Consider the following 22,267-nt stretch of genomic DNA (forward strand, 5'->3'; position numbering starts at 1 on the left):
TACTGCAAGCAATGTTGCCAACTTTCGCAATTTTATTGTGTCTTATGACATATGGTATTTTTCTGAAACTTGCAAATATGAATGCTAAAAGCTTTAAAACATTTGGAGTTGGCACCACTGACATGTCACACACACAGCTTAAGGCTATAGTATGCTACTTAATGCTTTGCCATGCTTCTGCCATTTTGAAGTACAAGCAACATGCTACAAAATTCTACAAAGATGCACAAACACCTACCTCAGGCACATCACAAAATAAAATAAAGTTAAAAAAAACCCTAACATGCTGATCCAGCAATTAAGTCTGTATGGGTCAACCACTGCACCCACACAGAACTTCCAGTGAGACGCCTCACAAAGTCAATAGCAAGATTGAAGCTTGAAGTTGCAAAAAACACATAAACAAAACCCTGAATTAACAACCCAAAGGGCCTAAATCCTGTAAACTGATACACATGGGGAGATTTTGACTTCAAGGGGCTCCTTGTGGGCACGTGGGGTCCACCTATCTGACCAGTTTACAGGGCCAGACTGTAGGAATATAAATAAACTTTAAAGTTAGCCCTTGTTATCAAGTTATTGCCTTGGTTACACTAGAGGTCCCTCCCAGCTAGTGGCTAATGGAATATAGAACACAAGTAAGGAAAGTATGGTTCTTTAAGGATCATCCAGTAGTATAGCTCTCTGTTTGCCAGTGACCATCATTCCCTTTGCTCAGAGACACCTATGAGGTAAAAATCCAGGGAGGTGAGACAGCATATAAAACTTTGAAAAAGGTTTTTGCTTGATCCCATGTTTGTTTAATTTGCACAATTGTCAACTTTCATTTCCAGTTGAATATTGGGGCCCAGTTTAGACTAGGAAAACAAATTGTGGTTTAAAAACTGTTAGCTAACACACCAGTTTAAGTGCCTCCACATTAGGGATTTCCTCTGTTTAAACCAGAATAATTTAAAAATTGATTTAATTTAAAATGATGAAGACAGGGCCTAATAGTATCATGGGTCTGATCCAAAGCCCACTGAAGTGTGGGACTGATTTCAATGAGCTGCAACTCAAGTCTCTTAAACTGTCTCGAGGAAAACAAGAGAAGCAACATAACTGGGAACTCACCCCTCCCTTACACCATTCACTTCAATAAGGTGCTAACTTCAGGGTCTAACTGAGACTGCTAACTGCTTTGCTAACAGTATTATGCATTCTATTTAATTATAGCATCTAAACCACTCAGTTGGAGCTGAGACACTTAAAAATATTATTTTAAACTCCCCATTACTTGCTACTTTGCTGAGTTCATTCCGTTTTGGCATACATGCTAATATCTTTTTAAAGAAATGTAACAACCCACGAACTTCAGCAACTGAGCAAATATGTGAGCAACCATCACAACATGTTGCAAGAGTATGGAATAAGCTCATGTTCTCCCTCTCTCTTTTTTTAAGTGTTACCATTTCTTTCCACTAGGTATGTTCCAAAATCTTCTTTCTTTAATTTTTCATTAATTTTCCTAAGTAAGGCTATGACTGGCAACACATTGTCTATCTGCTGCCTTTTTTATGTATGTGTGTTTCTCTATTGTGGAAAATGTGAATTTGTTCTAAACTTTTATTTATGTAAACTATTCTGCAGTAGCTAGTGGTCAACTGGAGCGTACTAGCAAGACAGAAAAAATATCTCTAGCTGTTTTCCCAGAATGATCACAACAGGAAACTAATGAAAAATACTCATATGTATGTTATTTACATTTGCTAACTTCCATTAAAATATACCATAGTAATAGTCCAAAACAATGTGCCTTATAATACTGTTATTGTGGACTATTAGTCTAGAATATTGTGAGTGCATATTATATATAAAGCCTTACAGTATTCTAGAATAATAGTTCCTTTATATGTTTTGTAATTCAGGAAGTTAGCTATCTATCTTCCTGAATTACAAAACACATAAAAGAATGAAAACTAATTTGCCCTTGATTTCTTAGCTGTTTAAGAGAAATATAAAAGCAAGTAATCCCATTCTTACACAGCTCCTTCAAAATGGAGTTACTTGGTAGCACAAAGGAAACAACTCAAATGGTGTTAATGGTCCCCATTCATAGCAACATTAAAGACAATTGGTTTGATTTTTCAGAGGTGCTGAGCAGCACCCGTTGAAGTCAACAAGACTTGGAGCGGCTCAGCATCTCTGGGAATCAGGCCAAAAAGGAGCAATTAGATATTCCTTAGCACTTTAATGGTCTCAGGTCTGTTTCCATTGCCTCCTATTATTCAGTGTATTTACAATTTAAAAAACATTCCACTCTGCATCTGCTCTCGCCTGCTCTCCCCCTTATATTTCCTCCCTTTTCTGTGCCCCTGCATCCCTACTGTTCCCCATTTTACCCCCTCCACCTCCCCTGCTCCCCCCCAATCTACCCCCGCACCCCCTTCATCTCCCCTGCTCCATCTGTTCTGCCCCCTCCAGCTCACTCCTTGTTCTCCGCCCTACTCCAACACTTAGTGCCTTGGTTTTGACACCTCCCACTTGTCCAGCACGTTTCCCTAGCTCCGCCCCTGTTCGAGCGCTGCAAGGGGGCGGGTTCGGGGCCCCTGAGTGGGCGGGGCTATCGGGAGGGGGCGTGGCTCTAGGGGAGGGGGGAGCACGGCACAACAGCTGCGGACGGAGGGGAGTAGTTTATTACAAACAGTGGCCCGAGCGCGCTGGCGCAGCGGAGTCCGGGCTCCTTTCAGCAGCACCACAGCGGGGCGGCTAGACCCTCCCTCCCCCTCAGGATGCCGGCTGGGGAGGCGGCTCGCTCCCAGGTGAGGGCGGGAGTTCAGCTGAGGGCACCCCCAGAGGGGTCAGAGCTGCTCGGTTGCCTTGAGGAGACACAGCCCTCAACCCCCCCCCCCCCCCATGAGGAGAAAGGGGGGGGAGGGGCTCAGCCTATCTTGAGAGGGGGGCGAGCGTTTTGGAGGGGGACTAACCGCCTCTTGAGACGGGGACAGAGCCCCCACCGTGAGAAGAGGCAGGTGGGGAGGGGGGTGTTTTGCATCTTAAATCAGCAAGGTGGCCCATCACCGTAGTATCTTGGCACCTTCTTTCCGGTGGAGGTGGGGTAGGGGGATTGGCCCCTCCCCAGGTGGGGGGGGCAGATATGTCTGTGGGGGGACATAACCCTCCCCTCCACCCCACAGATATGACGCCTGAGCAGAGGCGTAAAGAGGGTCAGGTGTGTGGAAGTAAAGCACAGCAGCCACCAATCCTCCCTGCCTGCCTCCCTCTCCTTCTTTCTTTCTCATTCAAGCCCCAACTCGTGTGTGTGTGTGTGTGTGTGTGTGTGTGTGTGTGTGTGTGTGTGTGAGAGAGAGAGAGAGAGAGTTTCATCCTCCACCAGGCAATGGAAGAGAAGGAGCAGCAGCAGGTAAAGAAACCGCTTCTCCTCTCCCCCCCCTCCCCCATACACTCTCCAGGGTCTGATCTTCATCCCAGAACCCCCTGGGAGGGAGGAAGAGGAGAAAAAAGAAAAGGCAGATGAAGAATGAGCATATCTTCTTTCGTCTCTTCCCTCCCACCTATAAAGTTGTCGCTCTCTCTGATTTCCCTCTTTGCTGCCTGGGATCACCTCTTCCCCGCCCCCCATTCTCTCTCTCCCTCTGTGTAAGTAGGTGCTTCAAACTTCCATTATATACCTAGGTATTTGTTTTAAATATTCAAAATGTCGACCTTTTTAATCGGGGCGGGGGGAGAGAACATTTCTTTGTGAGTCAGGGATGTTCCTGGAAGAAGGGTTTGGTTTGTAGTGAGTGTGGCTTATCGGGGGGTGGAGGAGAAGAGATTTGGTAATGAAAAGTTTATTGATCAGTCTTGTCAGTTTCCTTTTGTTTCATCTTACTGCCTGATATGTGAAGTCTAAGAGCCTCCAGATCACTTATTTGGTATTTTTTTCTCTTTCTTTAAACTAGGGGAAATAGGAAGTTTTAAAAATAAATAAATAAACCCCATCTGGTTTCTACAACAACAAAAGACGTTTCCAAACGAGGACAATACAATTCCTTAAGTGTTTGGAGATTTGATTTCACTCCCGATTTTTAATATTTGTTGGGAGGTATTGGATTTTTTTAAAAAAAAGTTATATACCGTTCTATTCCTGGGCATGTGTGATGTTTGTTTGTTTTGACATATAGAAATTCTAAAGCCAAAGCAAGCTCTTCTGTGTGCGCTCTGGTGAGCCATCCCATAAAATATGGTGTGTGACTTCTTGTAAGTGTTTGAACTGAAGTGTAATAGTTTTGAAGTGGTGGCCAACAAAATCTCTGTTGGGTTATTGATCTACTGATGAAAGGCGTTTGAATTTGAAAAGGGTTTAGTTTAGGGTTTAGTGTGTGTGAAGTTTTTTATTATTATTTTTAATGTATTGGTAGTTTTTTATTTCTAAAATGACCTTGAGGGTTTAAAAGTTACATCAGTTTCTACTCGGTGGGTTTGAGGGGAGGCAGCACTAGAAGGATCTATTGCAAAGCGAAAATAGAAATAGGAACTAAAGTAGATGCAGTGAAATGTTTTCTCATAGAAGTATGTGAAAAGGGAAGTTTCTGTAAGTCTGAATGAGAAAGAACGGGGAAATAACGCAGTTTCAAATGCAATGAGAGGATATCATTCTTCACATTTTATTAGGCCTTTAATGCAGGACTGATATGATCTCGGAGACACAGAAATTAAAACGCCTAACTACAAGTTGAATAGCAGGCATTGACTTGCTGACCAATGCTTACATTGTTGGGGGCTGGTTTTGTCTGCAAAGGTAGCAGAGCACAGGGCTATGACAATAGCTTGCAAATGCTTTCACGCCATGTTTTATTACTCTTATGAGCTCTTTTATTAACTGTACTTTGATTCCCAAACCTAATACTCTAATTTGTGATGTATTTAAGCATTTTCTCTGATAATGTGAAGGGGCTGTTCCAAATAAGTAAGATAAACTGCATTCTTCAGCAAAGGGGGAAGGGTGAATTCCCCCCCCCACTAGTTTTGTGAACTGATGAGTCAATATTTAATATCTGCGGTAGCAATGCTAGTGCGTGATGGATCATTAATGACTTAGTTAATCTAATATTAACGGTTCTTCTAAATTATAGAGAATACTAAATCTCTGATTTAATGCTTGAAATTCATTAAATCTTTTGGCCTTTTCTTTAAATCACTTGAAATTTCAGGTTGTGTTGTAAGTTTTAATACTTATAAGGAGGAATAGCAAATAACTTCAGAAACGTGGCTATTACAGTCATTGATTGATTTGACTTACAGCCAGGAAACTTCTGCATATACTGGAGTTGCTGATTTTTTTTAAAATATATATTATTTTTTGGGGGTAGGGAAGTTGGGGTTTTTTTTTTTTGGAATCATTAAAGTGTACATAACCATTTTAAAAACAGTAGATCTGATTTTAGTTAAGGTTGATTCAGTTATGTCTTCATCACTTTGGAGTTGGTTGAATGACTTGACGTGAGATTAAGCACAACAAAAGAAAAGGCAGAGGAACAACAGCTGCCTTCTAGTACTGGAGCACTAGTGCTCTTAGCAGGAAGGCATTTTACCTTTTAGTATTGTGTGGTGTCAAGTAAGTTTAAATGTTAATGTTTATATTCATGATATATCATATGAACATTCTAACAATAGATTTCATACTTAAGTTCTGTATGTTTAAAAACAAAATCTTTTAAAATCTGATATTAACTACTGGATCTATCTCATTAACTTTTCAGACAAAAAGTAACAAACGTTCACCACTAGTTTGTACTTGCTTAGTTACTGTGTGGTAAGAACTTTAAGGTGTGTCATTAATGGCAGCTGACGATTCTTGCAGAGAAGTCTTGTTTGTTTTAGGTAGGTGTTTTATACAGAATTTCCAGTGAGACAAATATTAGTACATTGACTGGACTCATTCTTTCTGAAAACTTACTGCAAGGCCTAGAAGAATAATTTTACCATGCTGTAATCAGAGTTTATTTTTAAATAAGTCATTAAGGATCACTGCACATTTTGAGGGCTTTTTCACTTTCTTCATTAAACATATATTCTCAGGTAGTACGTATCATATTTGCTTTTTTTTTTTAAATTATATTCTTGACCTACATTCTTATTTGTCAAAATGAAAACACACTTTTGTTGTAAATAAGTGGGTGTGAAATTGTTTTCTGGGTTTGTTTACATTAAGTGGCCTATATTTGTTTCTTGAAAACAAGGCTACTATAACAGGCTTTATAGAATAGCTTCTAGGTTTTAGAAGTTTGGGTCAGGAATACTTGTTTTAGATTCTAAATGGATAGCTCTGGGGTTTTTGCTTTGTTTTGGTAAGGAAGGAGGAGGGTGGGGGGGGTGAGGGCGGGTAGAAAGAGGAAGCTAATAAACTTCAGCACCTTTATCAGACCATCTGACAAAAGGTTACTTCATTTTGGCTTCTAGATTCCTTTAAACCCCATAATTACCTTCTGAACACTTCTTACTAATCTTCAAGATATTTGACTAGAGTATCTCCTTATTCATAATCTTGTGAATTTAGAGTTGAATTGATAGACGATTAATTGCTTGGTTTTTATATAAACGAAATCAAGTGCTAAGTTATCGCTGTTTTGCAGAGAAAGTGGTTTAAAAGAAAACTGGATTTCACTTGACTTTCAAAATGGTGATTACTGTAAACTTTGAGTTACAAGAATCGGAAGCTTTGTAATTAAGAAGCTCTGGGGGAATGATAAGTAAGATTTAACCTTTTTATGTCTAGTCTTTCCTGCCCTAATTTTTGTTGCAGTGATTAATGTCTTAGTACAAGACTCCTATACAAGATATAGAACACTCTCTATACTTAAAAACAAAACAAAAACATTAACACTATTGCTAATGTGTGGGAAGAACTGCTTTTTCTCCTTATCCCTTAGAGGTAAAGTTCCTTTCTTTAGGGGAATCTGGAAGAGGAGTTTGACCTTTGAACTTGCATGCACACTTCCACACTGCTTTTAGGATGATGAAATAACTAAGGATATTTGCCAGTGTCTTACACTTATTTTGTTTCATCTTTTTTAATACCTAACTGTTCAGTTTTTAAATATAGTAAATGTAGCACATTTCTGCCACAGTGGGGCTGCCATTAGCCAGGCTTACCACCCTGTGTTTGTTTTTGAGACTCCTGATTAGAAGGTCAGGTGTCTAATAAGATACTTGTTTCTGCTTCACATAATTACATTTGTTACTCCAAATTGTCTCAAACATGCCATTTACTTGGAATGAACTCCTGAGCATTTCTAAGGACTCTAACTTTTTAAAAATAACTTCCGTGAGAAAAAGTGAGAGAGTTTCTATTTCTATTGCACTAGCAGGATTAGGGCCCCATTGTGCTTGGTACTGTACAAACACTTAAAAGGACATGGTTCATGCCCCAAGAGCTTTACAACCTGAGATACAATGTGGGGAAGAGGATATATACCTAGTTTAAGTCTAAAATATGTTATATAAATAAAAATTGCACATCAACTATACCCAACTGCTTCTCAGCCTGTATTTAGTTGTGTAATTTCTTGTAGGTGTCATAGAAGGAAGTGGCTCTTGAAGGGTTTGGAATCAAGTTGACTTTACAAAACAAACTGCTTTAATTTCATTTTTGAAGTGAAAGAAAATATTTAAATTTTCACTTAGTTGCTGCTCAAAACACAATCACATGACAAGTTTGGTACCCATTAAATGGGTGGCTGCAATCTGTCTTGGGAAAACTTTCATTGTGGTCATATGACTTGATTAAGGACTAAGTTACTAATCTATTATGTATTCATACCATGTTTTATTCCTTGTTGGTATATTTGTTGATGAGCCTAGAAAGTGATGTGAAGTACCCTTTTGATTTGAAATTAAACTGGTGATAAGGTGTTTGCAGCATATGTGTTGGGTGAGGAATCCTATAAGAATGAATACAGGTGAGAAACAGGTTAAAAAGATTAAATTGTTATCAAATGGCCTTTAAGTGGCTATTTCAAGAAAAAGCATAAGAGAAAACGGCACAATTGGATATAATATGTAGAATATTTGGGGAAAGCCTATTTTGATAAGTCATGCTTAGTGGCTTGGGTGGATTTCTAAATATGGGATGTAAGTGAATAAATGACTGGATAACTACTTTCCTAATAGGTATTGTAGATTTTGTGCAACTAAACTAAAGTTCAAAATCTAATTTTGTTTATGCACAATGGGCACTCTAACATTTTATTACATAGAAAAATGTTTAAGTGCAATTCATCGCTTATCACATCATATAAACTGCATGTGGAAAACTGAAGACTCATCATTGTCCTTGTATCCAAACTTTACTTTAACTATAGTCATATTTGCCTAAAACAGGTGTTGGAGAAATTCCTAATTTATGCCAAGCTTTTTTTGAGGTGTGGTGGTTTGGGGGGAGGGGATGTACTAAAATCCACAATCTCATTTTGAGTATGGTGTCGGGGGGGGGGGGCGGGGAATAGTATAAGCTAGAGCTGAGGAAACATGGTTTTAACTGGTTGTTGCGATATTCATTCCTCTCTCCCCTTCCCCCCCCCCCAAGTAAGATAGAACTTTAAATCTTAAATTGCTGTCTAATGCTTTTAAAGGTCTACATTTTTGGGGCCTTTCTTTAAAATCATGCTCTTGGAAAATAGTAGACAATGTAGTTTAGCTTTGTAAGCTTGACTTCATAATATAAAACTGAGAACTGCTACTATTCTTTTATTGCATATATCCATCAGTTTGACACTAGTAAATTGATGCCTCTGATATGAGGGGCAGTTCAGAATTGTCACATCTATATCTCTGTAGAACAAGGACAATCCATGAGTTTCTGCTATAAGATCTACTTCCTGGGTAGAAAAAGGCAGCTACTAGATGTGTGTCTTCTAGCTACATTTCTAGCATGTTTCTGTTTTCTTAACATCATCAGTCTCTCACCCTGTGGCTGATTTGTGAGGGAGAAAGTGTCTGCCTTAGAGACCATGCACTTTTTTTATGGTGTAGCCAGAACACCATTTTGGATAAGCCTTGAAATCCATAGGTCCAAATTCAGGTGGTGGTTGAAAAATGATCCCCACTTAAAGCTTCTTGTTTGAGTGCATATTCTGCCTCTTCTCAGATTTCTGTTGAGGAAGGGGTCTGAGTTGCAGTCAGATGGCAGTATTGGGAGGAGATTAGTCTCTGCCAACAGTGGTTCCTCCACAGGCGAAAAGTAGTTTCCCAAGGCAAAGAGTAACTCTGGATACTCCTATGACCTCTTTAGCTGTACAGTCTAATGGTGTGCAAGTTGCCCCATACTAGGAGCTCTGGAGAAGCTCTTGGATACCCTTGGCAGGAAAGCAGTTGTCTCTCAATAGAGTAGTAAGTCTTTGAGCCCAACTCAGGGACCTGCAGCTTACCAGCTCTATCCACTGAGTGAGACTAAACGGGGCTAACATCTTATGGCTAAGAAGCAGAGAAGTCCAATCCTGTTACATCCTTGTAAAGGATATTTCTCCAGTTGAATGAAGTGAATAAATATAATACTCTCTATGAAAGATCAGATTTAAATTCTCTTGCTTCATCAAGGCTGCCTTGCGTGGAGAGAACAATATAGCTATTTTGAAAGGTAAAGTCTTGGTGCTGGTTTAAATGTGTGAAATTTTTTGACTTAATGGAATTGCATCATCTCATGGCAGCAGTGAAATGTATCGTAGGACTTATAAACAGTGATCAGTATAGTGCTTTCTGATGATTCTTAGTACATGTATTTGCTTCTTCATGATGCCTAAAGTATGTTTGGTTTCATGGACTATAAGAAATCCTTCCATCGTTCTGCCCAAATCTGAGAGAAGGAAAAGTTGGCAGTCGGAACAACACTTGTGAACTTTAAAAACAAATCCTTAACTTGTATAATTTTAGCCAGAATACCAAGAAGTGGACATTGACATTCAGTATTGCTCAGTGGATACTTGGATGCAGAAGAGAAGTTTGTGCAAACCTGTAACTTCTGATCTTCCTGGTTAAGAGTCATTTCATCCATTGGGTTGCAGAAGTTCTGTTGTCTCTCAAAACATTAAAAAGAGATTCCACACAGAGGTCTCTGTTGGGAATACCTTCAGAGATCAAATACTTGTTTCTATAGTATAGACCCCAAATTGGGTGGGGGAACTCATTCTCTGCTAGTTATTTCCAATTGGAGGACACGGCTACCTATAGGAAAATGTCTTTGACTTGCATTTATGCAGTCTGGTATACCCATGAACTTCATGTAAAATTATAGTATAAAAAAAGTAGAGAAGTTCACTAACTGTGTTCACCAGTATTAAGAGATGTTTGAATATTCTTTATCCTCCCTCACCCTCAGGTGCCTAGGTATCCACCAGTTTCCACCATGTCTTTGCTGGTTTGTTCAGGCTTCTGAGTGTCATGTTGATGGATTTGGCTTCTTTCTCTATTCTTGAGTATCACGTTTCATTTTCCTCTTTTCAGGTGGTGTCTGTATTATTTCTTGCCTTGGAAACCATGTTAGTGGAATCCTTAAAGCATGTCCTAAATATGTCCATTGTTTTCTTATCATATTTGATGTTTTAGATTGGTTTGTTCTACTTAGTTTCTGATGTTGCAAAAAATTCTTTCCAATAGACTCCAAAGATCTTGCATGAGCATTTACTTTTGAATGAATTGATCTTATCAATTTCTGATGTAGATTTCCATGACTCTGCCCTATAAAGGAGGGACAGACATGATACTGGTGTTAAAATTTCATATCAGCTCTTGTATAATGCATACTGTGGTGAAAACGTGTGTGGGTTGGCTTCTGCTCCCTCATATCCATATTAATATTGTTGTGGCAACCCAATGGTGTCAGACTGGACAATCTAATCATAGCTGATTTTCTAACAGTTCTTGCAAAAAAGAAAAACTTGAACCACTCTTAAGGGGGTTGGTTTAGTTAACGAGCTTTTAAATTTTGTTTCTAGAGAAACTTACACATGGAGGATTAATTGTAAGACCAATAAATAAAATTTCTCCAACTGTCCATGAAGCTTAATTTTATAGTTCATTAGGGCTGTGTCTACACTACACAGCTTTTAGCAACTTGGCTGTGTCGCCATAGCCGTGCCACTAAAAGTCGCATAGTGTAGCTGTTAGCTCTCCTGCCAACAAAAAACTTGTATCCCCAAAGAGCAGTGTTTGCGTTGTCAACGGGGGCGCACTGTTTGAATTTAAATTGGGGTCATATGTTGGGGTCATATGTTGTAACTTTTAGGTTGAAAAGATAGTCTTTTATTGTGATGTCTTCTGCAGCTGAACCACCCCCTATCCCCAAATACCCTCTTTCCTCTACAAGTGCTCATATTGTTCTTTATCAACAAACTGATCTGTAAAGAGCTTTTTATTTAAAAGGACTTTTGTGGAATTAAACACATGGCTTATTTGAAAATCACCTTTTTATGTAGGTGAGAAGAATGTGTCAGAAATTAATGAATGAATTCATTACACAAAGATGGGGTTGGAGTGTGTGAGCAATACTGTTTACCATGAAAAGAGAGCCTACATCTTCTCCCATTATAAGCCCAAATTTTTGTAAATACTAACATTTGAGTAAGACAGACTCAAATGTTACTTTCAATCTTACTTATTTAATACTATTTTAATAAATACTCATATTAAATAGAAAAGTTTATATCTTTCCTTCTGCAAAGTCAGTTTTAAAATATACTGACCTCCTGAGTCTAACTTTCAAGACATTTGCTTAAGTCATGCTGCTGGTGTCAAGTTGACTGCATGGGTTATGACCTTTGTCCTTGATACAGTAAGTGTATGCCATTCTAGAGATTTGTGCTGCTGCTGTTAATGCTTACAAGATGAAGAAAGGATAACATTATATCCAAAATGCATGAAGTTTTTTTTAATGTTTTGTGGTATGGGAGATGGTTGATTTCTGTTTATCTGGAGTTTTACTGCAGAAAGCAGGTTGTGGATTTGCCATCAGGATCCAAAGAGTGAAGAGACAAACTTGGAATTAAGTGCCAGATAGACATTTGGTTTAATGTTCTGCTTGACGGTGTGATTACTTTCTAAATGTAGAATGCCAAAATCTTCTTCTGCCTAACTCCTTGGACTATAAATGAAATGCCTATGAGCATTCAATATGATATGCATACAGTCCCTTGAACAATGGACTCTGTATTGTGTAGTGCCAGGACCTCCTGGCACTACACAATACAAATAATATACCCTTTTTTTCTTGCCCGTTTTGAATTCTTTAAATATTAGTTTTGGCTACTATTTGGGGATACTTTATAAACTTAATGATCCTTTAATAAGTAGTAGTGTGGCACAACTGGCTTTATAACAATCATGTACAAGTACAGTAAACAACATTCTCAGAGGTACTCTAGAAATGTAGGACCAAACTGAGCCTTGGCCTAATCGGGTACAGTTCCATTGATTTCAGTGGAGTTGCATTTACTCATGCCTGGGCTGTATTTGGTCCATTTGTACTTGAATATCTATGTAGCATAAAGCAAAGTTTAAGTAGGGTTACCATATTTGAACATTCAAAAAAGAGGACACTCCAACCGGAGGGGGGTGGGGGGCTGGGAAGGTTTGCTCATGCCCCCCGGTCCCTGCCCCAACTCCGCCCCCTCCCTGCCCCATTGGACCCCTTCCCCAAAGGCCAATCAGCATCTCCCTGCACCTTCCAATCAGCTGTTTTGTGGCATGCAGGAGGCTCTGGGGGGAAGGGGGAATAGCGAGGGCATGGTAGGCTCAGGGGAGGGGGTGGAGTGGAGGCAGGGCCTGCGGCAGACCCACGGGTTGAGGAGTGATCACCTCCCAGCACATTGGAAAGTTGGCACCTGTAGCTCCAGCCCCGGAACCAGTGCCTATGCAAGGAGCCACTTATTAACTTCTGAAGAGCCACAGGTTGGCCACCCCTGCTCTTAAGATCAACTGGTTGGTGACCGCTGCTCTAGAAGGTGGATTAATTCTGTCGACAATGGAGAAGCTTTCCTTCACTTAAGTGCAACAGCAGGCACCAATGCACCCTTTTAAGCATAGACCTGTTGTGAGTGTCACAGCTAAATACAAGATGAAACAGATTGCTTAGCATAAATAGTTAATACATTTCAAGTGACTGTTTAAGGTGAAGTGGCCCGTTAACACCCTGATGAGAGTATTAGGCTGTTTAGGCTTTCCAAGTTGTATCCAATAAACAACTGATTGTAATAAAATAGAGCACCGGCGATGGAATAAGGTGATATCAGTAGTTTATCTGTGGATTCATATTAGTAGCCAGTAACACACATGGTACTGTTTCAGTAGTGCCAAAAACATTCAGTTGCTTCAGATTACTAACAGGATTTTTGTTCAATGCTGGCATTATAGAGGACTTTTGAAGCCCTCTAAGTCCGTATTAAGATAGCAAAACAAGCTCAGCATATCAAAGAAATAGAAGACAGAATAGCTTTGAATCCAGCTCTTGGATTTAAGGGTCTGTTAATTTTAACTGTTTTTGAGGCAATCTCCTGTATCTCCGCTGGGAAAAACTAGAAGTGCTGGTATGGTCTTGGTTTTTAAACAGCTGTTGCGGTGTTTGTGGGATAAATAAAACTTTAATAGGGCTATTGATTGTTACTCCTGCTTTAACTTATGTTGAACAATACATAACTTTACTAGTAGCATAGTATAACAACTACTTTAGTACTAGGCACATAGTCATGCCTCCTTTTCTTCAGCTAATCTTTGGTGTGTGTTAAACTATAACAGAAAACTCAAAGGATGGTCTTATTTGACATGTCTCTTGCGGTGGGGGAGAAAGCATGTTGACTTATAGATAGAGAATTTTGAAGCAGAAAGGAGTAACAAGTGAAATGAAATTAGTCCCAGTAGGTCATCTCTAAAAGAACCTTTTTGAATACAGTATAAATAGTTTGTGTAATTTAATAAAAGGAAATCAAGCCTCTTCACTAGTCTTTCGGAAATGCTTTGAATGTCGTCTTAATGCATTTTTATGTAGCGGCCTTTGTTGTTTTATCTAGGTTAGGTAACAACAACTAAAGTGAAAACACACTGATCTCAGCCATTCATAACCATAATCCTAGAATATTCATCACCATAGAATCCAGAAATCACTATAAACCTGTAGACCTGATTTGTTTGTCTAAGGGTCACATAAGCAAATGTGTTGTGCACTAAAGTTTGCTAAACTCAGTCTCTGGTGGACTTTTGAAGGGATCAAGTTCAGTAGGGAGCATCCCTCAGGTGAGAGTAACTTGCTGCTTCTTTTGGTCAGTAAAACTGTTTTCACTGACCATTCCAAGAATCTTGCATAGCACATCCCATCTTCTGGGATGGATGGGTGATGGAGGCGGTATCAGTCTATAAGGCGTTTGAGCTCTGACTGGATCTTGAGACACTTACTAGGGTTTGTTTAGAAGCTGATGGGAAGGGATGTCAAGAAGCCCAGATTCCCTTTGCCACTCTGCTGTGAAGGTAGGAAAATACACATTTATCAGCTTTGAACTCAGGTTTCAAACGTGTAACTTTTCTCCCCCACCTATTAAAAGTAAAAACTTCCATTTCCCCACTCCAGAGACTTCTGCTCTGAGGCTGCTAGGTCATTATCACTTCTTCCCCAGCCTCTTGGCTGCAGTGAGGAACAGAAATAGTGAAGAGAACTTAGCTACTGTATCCTTTTCTTAGGACAGGTCTACACTACCGCTTATGTTGCTCAAACTTATGTTGCTCAGGGATGTGAAAAAGCCACCTACTGAGTGACGCAAGTTACAGCGACCTAAGCACTGAGTAACTTATGCTGACAGCAGCATTCTCTCCTGTAGGCATAGAGCATCATCACCTGTTGTGCTGCAGCTGTGTTGATGTAGCGCTCCTAGTGCAGGCTAGCCCTTAGTCTGCATTTTGGCATTCCAGTCAAGAGCAACTCCTGTGCATATCTAAACTGCAGCTCATAGCTTTCCCAGGTAGCACTGGTTTTAAACTGATGTGATTCTTGACAGTTTAACTGCTGCCCAAAGGATTCTGAAGAGCTGCAGTGCAGGGAAACAGCATTTTTGGTCCTTGACTCTAAGACCTTATCTTCACTAGGGGAAAAACTTTTTTTTTTTTAAATCACACATTAGCTCACAAGTGGTTAAAAATCCTACCCTGGCCAAGGCAGTTTGTAGTTTTCACCTGTGTTAGCAGGTTACAGCAGACAACCGTTTACCATGCCCAGCGAACCCAGGTGAAAACTACAAACTGCCTCGGCCAGGGTAGGATTTTAACCACTTGTGAGCTAACTTGTAGTCAGCTCTTCCTCGGTGCTTCTGCTGGTGGAGTCAGCCATTTGGGGTTTCCTCCTGAGGAATGGCAGGTTGTGCTATTGGCCCTTTTTGTTATCAATGTTCTGTTGTATCAATGTAGTCTTATTCTGAAAGTAAGTACTTGTAAACAGATTCCATGTTTGTCCCTCACTGACTTCCCAATTTACTTAGTTCAGTTTAGAAGTAAAAATGTTTTCATCACTGCCACTTCTGTTAAACTCAAACTGTATTCTTTTCTGTCTCATCTATCATCACAAGTATTAATACTATTGCCAACCAGATTCTACCTTGGGTTAATGTTGTTTCCAGTGGAATTGCCCAGTTGTAGCTGCAGGATTGGCCTTGCATTTGGAGTTCATATAATTTTGTTGATTGAACCAAAATGGATCCCAATTCAGTCTCTCTGCAGTGCTCACAAGAGTAAAAAGTAGTAATTGTATAACTAAATTAGATGGACAGTATTCTGAATGTGTCCATGGACCATGAGTTGTGTGTCAGTTCTAGATAGAGTAAAACAATGCTTTAATTCTGATTTTAAAAGTACATTTTTATTTTATTTAATAATTGAATAATTTTTAATATTTTGATTCCTTGGGGAAAGGATTTCCTTCACTGCAGTAGGAAATTGGTGCTGCTATTTATCTGAATTAAACCCTTGTCTAGTATTGATTTATTAATACTTGGTTTCCAAACATAAAAGGCATGCCTTACTTTTAAGATCTTTCTGACTGATGAAGGAAGTCTGAAATGTATCAGCCGGAAAACTCAGTCTTGTTTTAAAGATCACCTTTCAACTTTTTACTCTATTTATTTATTTTTTTTAACATTTACGGTTCACTTATCTTTTCCAGGTAGATTTGAATTAGATTCAAACTACCAGAGTCCATGTCTTGTTTTTTTACCAAAAATGTTATCTGTGACTAGATTTCATGATCTAAAAATTACAGGTGAGAGACTCTTTTCTAAAAGTAGCTCTTGTCATATTGAACCACATCTCTTTTGACAGCAATAATTGCCCTGGTGGTAGAGAAATATTTCAGACACTGAAATAGTAAGGCATGCTATATTTCCTCAGAATGATGTGTTGAGGGTTAGTAATGGCCAGATTTTCAGAAGTGCTCACATGGAAGCGCCCATTAAGAAAAATGGAAGCGACTAGGTGCTAAGAACTTCTAAAAATCTGGCCTAAATGTGTAAATTACTTTGAAAATCACATCTTAAATCTTCAAAGGAGCCAGGTGCCATGGCAGTGAGTCTGAGCCTATAGACTTGGGCTTGTGCTACAGCGCTTAAAAAAGTGGTATAGATATTCCAGCTTTTGCTTGGAGCTTGGATTCTGAAGAGTGAATTATTAAACTTGTGTTCGTGAAACTTCAAAAATTCAGTCCACTATTTCCCAACACATCCAGAGAATTCATTGTCTCTAAATGTTTCCAATCTGCAAGGAGTTTTTGGTTATCTTGTTGGATGGAAGTTGGGACTAAAATTGGCCCTGGAATTTGGTATGGAGGCCTTCACTTTCTACAAGAAAGTATTTTTTGCAGTTGGTGAAAGCAGGTTTTGGTCTGCTACTAGTTTCATGTTGGTATTTCTCAGTTACGTAGTACACTGCAAGAAGGATCAAAGGCAAGATGGAAGGAATATCCTTGTCTTCTGAATATTTGCTAAAATGACATGTAGATGAAACTACATGGAAAAGATGCTTTCCCTGTAACTGAGTGCTTCTAGAATTTCATTGCTACACAACAAATTGAGACTGTCTAGATGAAGTAGGTTCTTAACCCGTCTCTGGCACTGACGGCTTGACCTAGAACATATGTCAGTATGCGGCAGTTGCTGTTTAGAATGATTCTCTCATACACTTCAGAGGAACTTAATGTGTACACAGTATTAATGAATGGCAACTGTTTCTAAAATGGGCCAGTTTCTATATCTTGCCTGAATATTCACTAAAGAATTAGGGTTAAACTTATTTTTTAAAATATGTTTAACCCTAATTCTTAAGTAAAAAATCCACACCTGATGATAGCCCTCTTACCTAAGTGGCTTGCTGATATTGTGCTTCTAGCTGCTCAGATTTTCAAGCTGCCTATTCATCTGTCTGACAAATAACATATCTTCATTTAGGCAGCTTCCATTATACAACAAAGATCACATCTGAGCTCTGCCACAGAATACCGTTCTGTCCTGTTTCTAATAACAGTCCAGGGATGTTGCTGTGTGTGTCACTCCAAAGCCTAAAATGTCCGAGTCCGTGTGAAGTGATAGAAGCAGCTATAAGCATAGCTGAGAGCTTTTTTGTGTGTGTTCAGAATATCACCAGGTTGAATCATCACTGAATTTCATGGTCTGTTACCACCCAATTTTCAAGTTCTTGACCATTTTATCTTATGAATTACACTTGTGTGGCATACAGTTGCAGTAAGGCCTGTACCAAGTAACTATACCATGCAAAGAGTCTTAGACCACTGATATCAGTTAACCCCACCAAAGGCCTTTATTCTACGGCTAATTTGCATGCAACAGTCCCATTGGTTGTATGAAGGAGACAGCACAAATGGTGAATTACTTTGCCCAACTGCCACACCCGTGCACTCAGTTGCCACCTGCGCAAATCCCCTACATACAGATCAACACAACCACCTGCACAACACCACAAGCAGCAAACAAAATTGCCCCTCACAACAGCACATGCCACCCCCCACAGATCTACACAACCAATGCACACAGTTACCCCAAACACACACAGCCCCTCACTGCAGCAGACACTACTCATTTGAGATCCACGCAAATCCACACTTCTCCCATCACAACATACGCGTTCACTCACCCTTCCTCATACTTACCATAAAACGATAAACTTGAATGGCAAAACTGTGGATCCATCACTAGTATGTAAATACAGCTTAAATTACTGAAGACACTGAACAAAGCAACAAGTGGAAATATGAAATAAAAAGTTACTGGTGAGTTCACTTGTTTGTAATATATTTCAATATTTTATCTCCATGGAGAAATTTTGCGCATAGCACCAAAATTTTCTAAAAACAAAGCTGGCCCTATGTTACTATTGTTAGTGGACCTGACTTTTAACTAGAGTCAAAATTAATAAATGAAATCTTTATGACTGAAGTTCACTCTCAGAAAAGAAAGAGAATTAAAATTTAAGTTTACCATGTCATAGGTTCAACCTGCTTAGTTATTACAAGAATTCCAAAACTGTATTTAGACAGGAAGAGTTGCCTCGTGGCAGTGATGGACTGAGAATTGGGACCTCTGAATTCTATTTGAGGCTCTGGAGCCATCTTAGGCAAATAACTTAGTCTTTCTTACCTCAATTTCACAAGCTATAAAAAGCGTAAAATATTTAATTTACAGGAGTATGTTAAGGCTCATTGTTTATGAAAGTGTTTTTTGAGTTTTTCAGATGAATGATGGCACAGTAAAGAATGTTACAAACAGCATGTGCTAGAACACTGAAGGTCAAGTACATTTGGGGAAAAAATGATTAAATACAGTGTAAGTTTAGGTTGGATTTAGGTAGTGCATTAGTTAAGCCCAACCTAAATTTGACCACTTCTCCTCATCCAGATAAACTCCTGGAAGTGTAAACTCAAAAAAACTATTTTCAGGATACCGTTATGAGAACTGACATTATGTGGGGCATAATAATGTGCCACGCACAAACTGTCTGCTTTGAAGCATAGTAATTCAAGTTGTAACTTCTGAATCTCCTGTGGGAAATTCTTGATAAATAGTGGTAACTTGTGAAACTTCATGGTTTAAGGCAAACAAAATAATTCCAGAACTCCACACATCTGAAGAAAGCAGTGCATTCAAAATAAGTAGGTGGTGTGTATTAGTTTCTTTAAAAAAAAAAAAGAGTGCTTTGGACTCCGCTATATCATTTTTATTTTGACTGTTCAAAGAAGGTGACTTATTGCAGTGAATAGATTTAATTTGGTATGTAATTATGTTTACAAACTTATAGTAAGTATAACTGGTTACATCAAAAATTTTAAATACTATTTAAATGGTAAATGAGATTAAAAACATACAAATTATTTTAAGCACTTCTAAATTGGAAGCATTTGCGTTTACATTTAGAAGTTGCTGAGGTTTGTGTGTGTAATCTAAAATAGATATGTAAAATGGGATTCAAAATGAAGTGTCTGCAGTTTATGCACTTAAACACAATACCTAGTTCATTTTTGTGTACAATCTAATTCTTTAAGATTTTTGCAACAGAGTGACAGACTTTTAAATAGTGGCATTAGTGAGGCTATTGTTAGTACAGGAATTTATACTATCTGCCAGTAATGTGAAAATAACTTCAAGCTGATTTAAGTTTGGAAAAGTTTAGAATTCTCCTCCTTCCTTTTCATAGGCGATAAGGATAAAATCCAAAGTGTCTGTGTCTCTGTCAAAGGCAGTTTTCACAGCACTAATGTGTAACTACTTCAGCTTGTTGCATCACTTAAAAATGCATTAATATATTCACTGAAATATGGATTCAGCAGACTTGTAATCTGAAATATGGGACATTGTGAGTTTTTAATGTAGCTGGGTAAAATGCTTTTTATATAACAATTTAGTATAGAAATTAGCAGAAAAAAATGAGTTGGTGTTCAAGATTATGCAGCTTATTCCCAGTAGGTCAGGGAAGAGATGTAATCAGGTATTTCCCTAACCCTTCTTTATGGCATATTGGAAACATAGCTTGTATTTTGAATGAGTGCTAAAGACTTCTTCAATATAAAACTTATCTGTGTATTTGAGATATGATGTTTAATGTCTCTTTAAAAAGTCTTGTTTCATTTTTTGTTGTTTGTTAAATTTTAAAAGCTAGCTGTGGTTCTGTTTCTATAGGTGCCAGAGTTCTCTGTTCTGTTGAGCCTCTTGAATCTGTCCTGCACAATAGAAGTATTTGAAATATTACAAAGGGAGAAATAAGTACAACTGATGACTTCTACAGACTCTCTTTAAAGTTAAGTGAACTTAAACAGCAGAAAAAGTAGCTCAAGGAAACAAATCAATGGCTATACTTTGATTTTTATCTGTATTCATACACCATTAAATCTCCTTCGACGTGTGGCAAGACTTCCATGCAGTAGTCTTCTAGCCTAGCATATCTGCATGCATATGTGAGGAGAAGCTTACAAGTGTCCTTACTGTGATGGGAGAACGTCCCAGGAAGAACTGAGACATCACGTTAATACATGATAGGGAACGAAACCCAGGAAATATGCCAACTCAACCCCTTTTAGTATATATGGATGGACCGGATGGGATAGCCAGTACTGTTGGTGTGCAGATGGAGAACAATGATGCCTCGATGCTGATAAAAGGGACCAACACAATTTCTTACAAAAACGTGCAAGAGAAGTTCTTGACGCAAGCGGAAGGGTGTATGCCTTTGGATTGCATGTTTTGTGATCAGACTTTTAAACACCCTGAAGAACTTGGTAAGCATGTCTTAACTCAACATAGAACTACGCTTTGTGAACCAGCAGTTCTGCGTGTCGAAGCAGAGTATATTAGTCCTCTCGATAAATGTCAAGTTAGAACAGACTTGCCATCACCAAACAACGAGAAGGACAATGAAGAATTTAGCTGTGAAGTTTGTGGGCAAACATTTGATGAAGCTTTTGATGTTGAGACTCACATGAAAAAGCATAAGGACTCTTTCACATATTGGTGTAATGTATGTGGAAGAAGATTTAAAGAGCCTTGGTTCCTCAAAAATCACATGAGAACACATACTGGTAAACCTGGTTCAAGAAATAAGCTTCAACAAGGTTCTGAAAGCCCAGTAACAATAAATGAGGTGGTACAGGAGCATGTAACTGAAAATGTAACATCACCTTACAAAATCTGCATGGTTTGTGGTTTCCTATTTCTCAATAAAGAGAACTTAATTGAGCACAGTAAAGTGCACACCAAAGAGTCAGCATCCAATGGTGACAGCCCACAAGTCACTGATGGAGCCAATAAAGGACGACTGGCTCAGAGAGAAGAATTTTTGCAATTTTTGAACTTAAGACCAAATGTGACTTCAGAAAAGAGTAGATCAGAAAAACCTGTGAAATGGATAGCTGAACTGGATCCATTCAATACATATCAAGCATGGCAGCTCGCTACCAAAGGTAAAGTTGCTGTTGGCCATGGACAGATTAAAGAACCAGGGCAAGAAGGAAGTACAGACAATGATGATTCATCATCTGATAAAGAAGAACTTGGTGAAATTTGGAATACAAATAAAGGTAGCCAGGTTAGTCAGACTGAAAGTACTGGGAGGTCAAAAGTAAATAAAAGTAGCAGTTGTCCAGGAAATGGTACCCTGTCCCAAGACAAACTGAAACATCCCAATGTTGAAGTGCCTTCTATGGAGATGGATCCTAAATTGTCACAAAACAAAGAGAAACCAACACACTGCTCAGAGTGTGGCAAAGCCTTTAGAACATACCACCAGCTAGTTCTTCATTCAAGAGTACATAAGAGAGATAGGAGGACTGATACAGAGACTTCAGCCACTTCTAGAACATACTGTGCAGACTTAATTGTAACCCTACATGAAAATGGAGTAGTAGATCGAACAGAGGGAGGTTCTGAAGATGGATCTGAAGATGGACTACCAGACACCCTTCATTTGGGTAAGAAGTATATATGAACATTTTAGATTAAAATAGCATAGATATCTTTGTTTTGTTTTTTTGTACTAAGCAAGGAAATGTTAAATTATCTGCCTAATTTGTCCATCATAAACGATGACCAGATGATGATATAAAATGCTAGGGGGGTGGTATCTCCATTTTGAGATCTCATTAACATATATAAAATATTTAATGTCCTTCTATTTATGCTTTGGGTTTAGGAAATTATGATGGTAAATTAATTTACCAAACTGGATAGCAAGTGCAGGTAATGGTTAGGGAAAAAATTTA

The 22,267-nt window shown here is 38.8% G+C and overlaps 1 protein-coding gene across 1 annotated transcript in view; it reads left to right on the forward strand.

Moving 5' to 3' along the window:
• Window positions 1-2,704: 2,704 nt before the first annotated feature.
• ZNF217 (zinc finger protein 217) overlaps window positions 2,705-22,267 on the forward strand; it is a 36,399-nt gene continuing 16,836 nt past the window's right edge. Inside the window, exons 1-2 of the mRNA XM_074969949.1 lie at window positions 2,705-2,801; window positions 20,193-21,976. Coding sequence (XP_074826050.1) covers window positions 20,569-21,976 — 1,408 coding nt within the window. The 5' untranslated portion in view covers window positions 2,705-2,801; window positions 20,193-20,568. The remainder of the gene's footprint in view (window positions 2,802-20,192; window positions 21,977-22,267) is intronic.

Source organism: Natator depressus, chromosome 13 (genome assembly GCF_965152275.1).
Source record: "Natator depressus isolate rNatDep1 chromosome 13, rNatDep2.hap1, whole genome shotgun sequence".
Classification (NCBI taxonomy): domain Eukaryota; kingdom Metazoa; phylum Chordata; order Testudines; family Cheloniidae; genus Natator; species Natator depressus.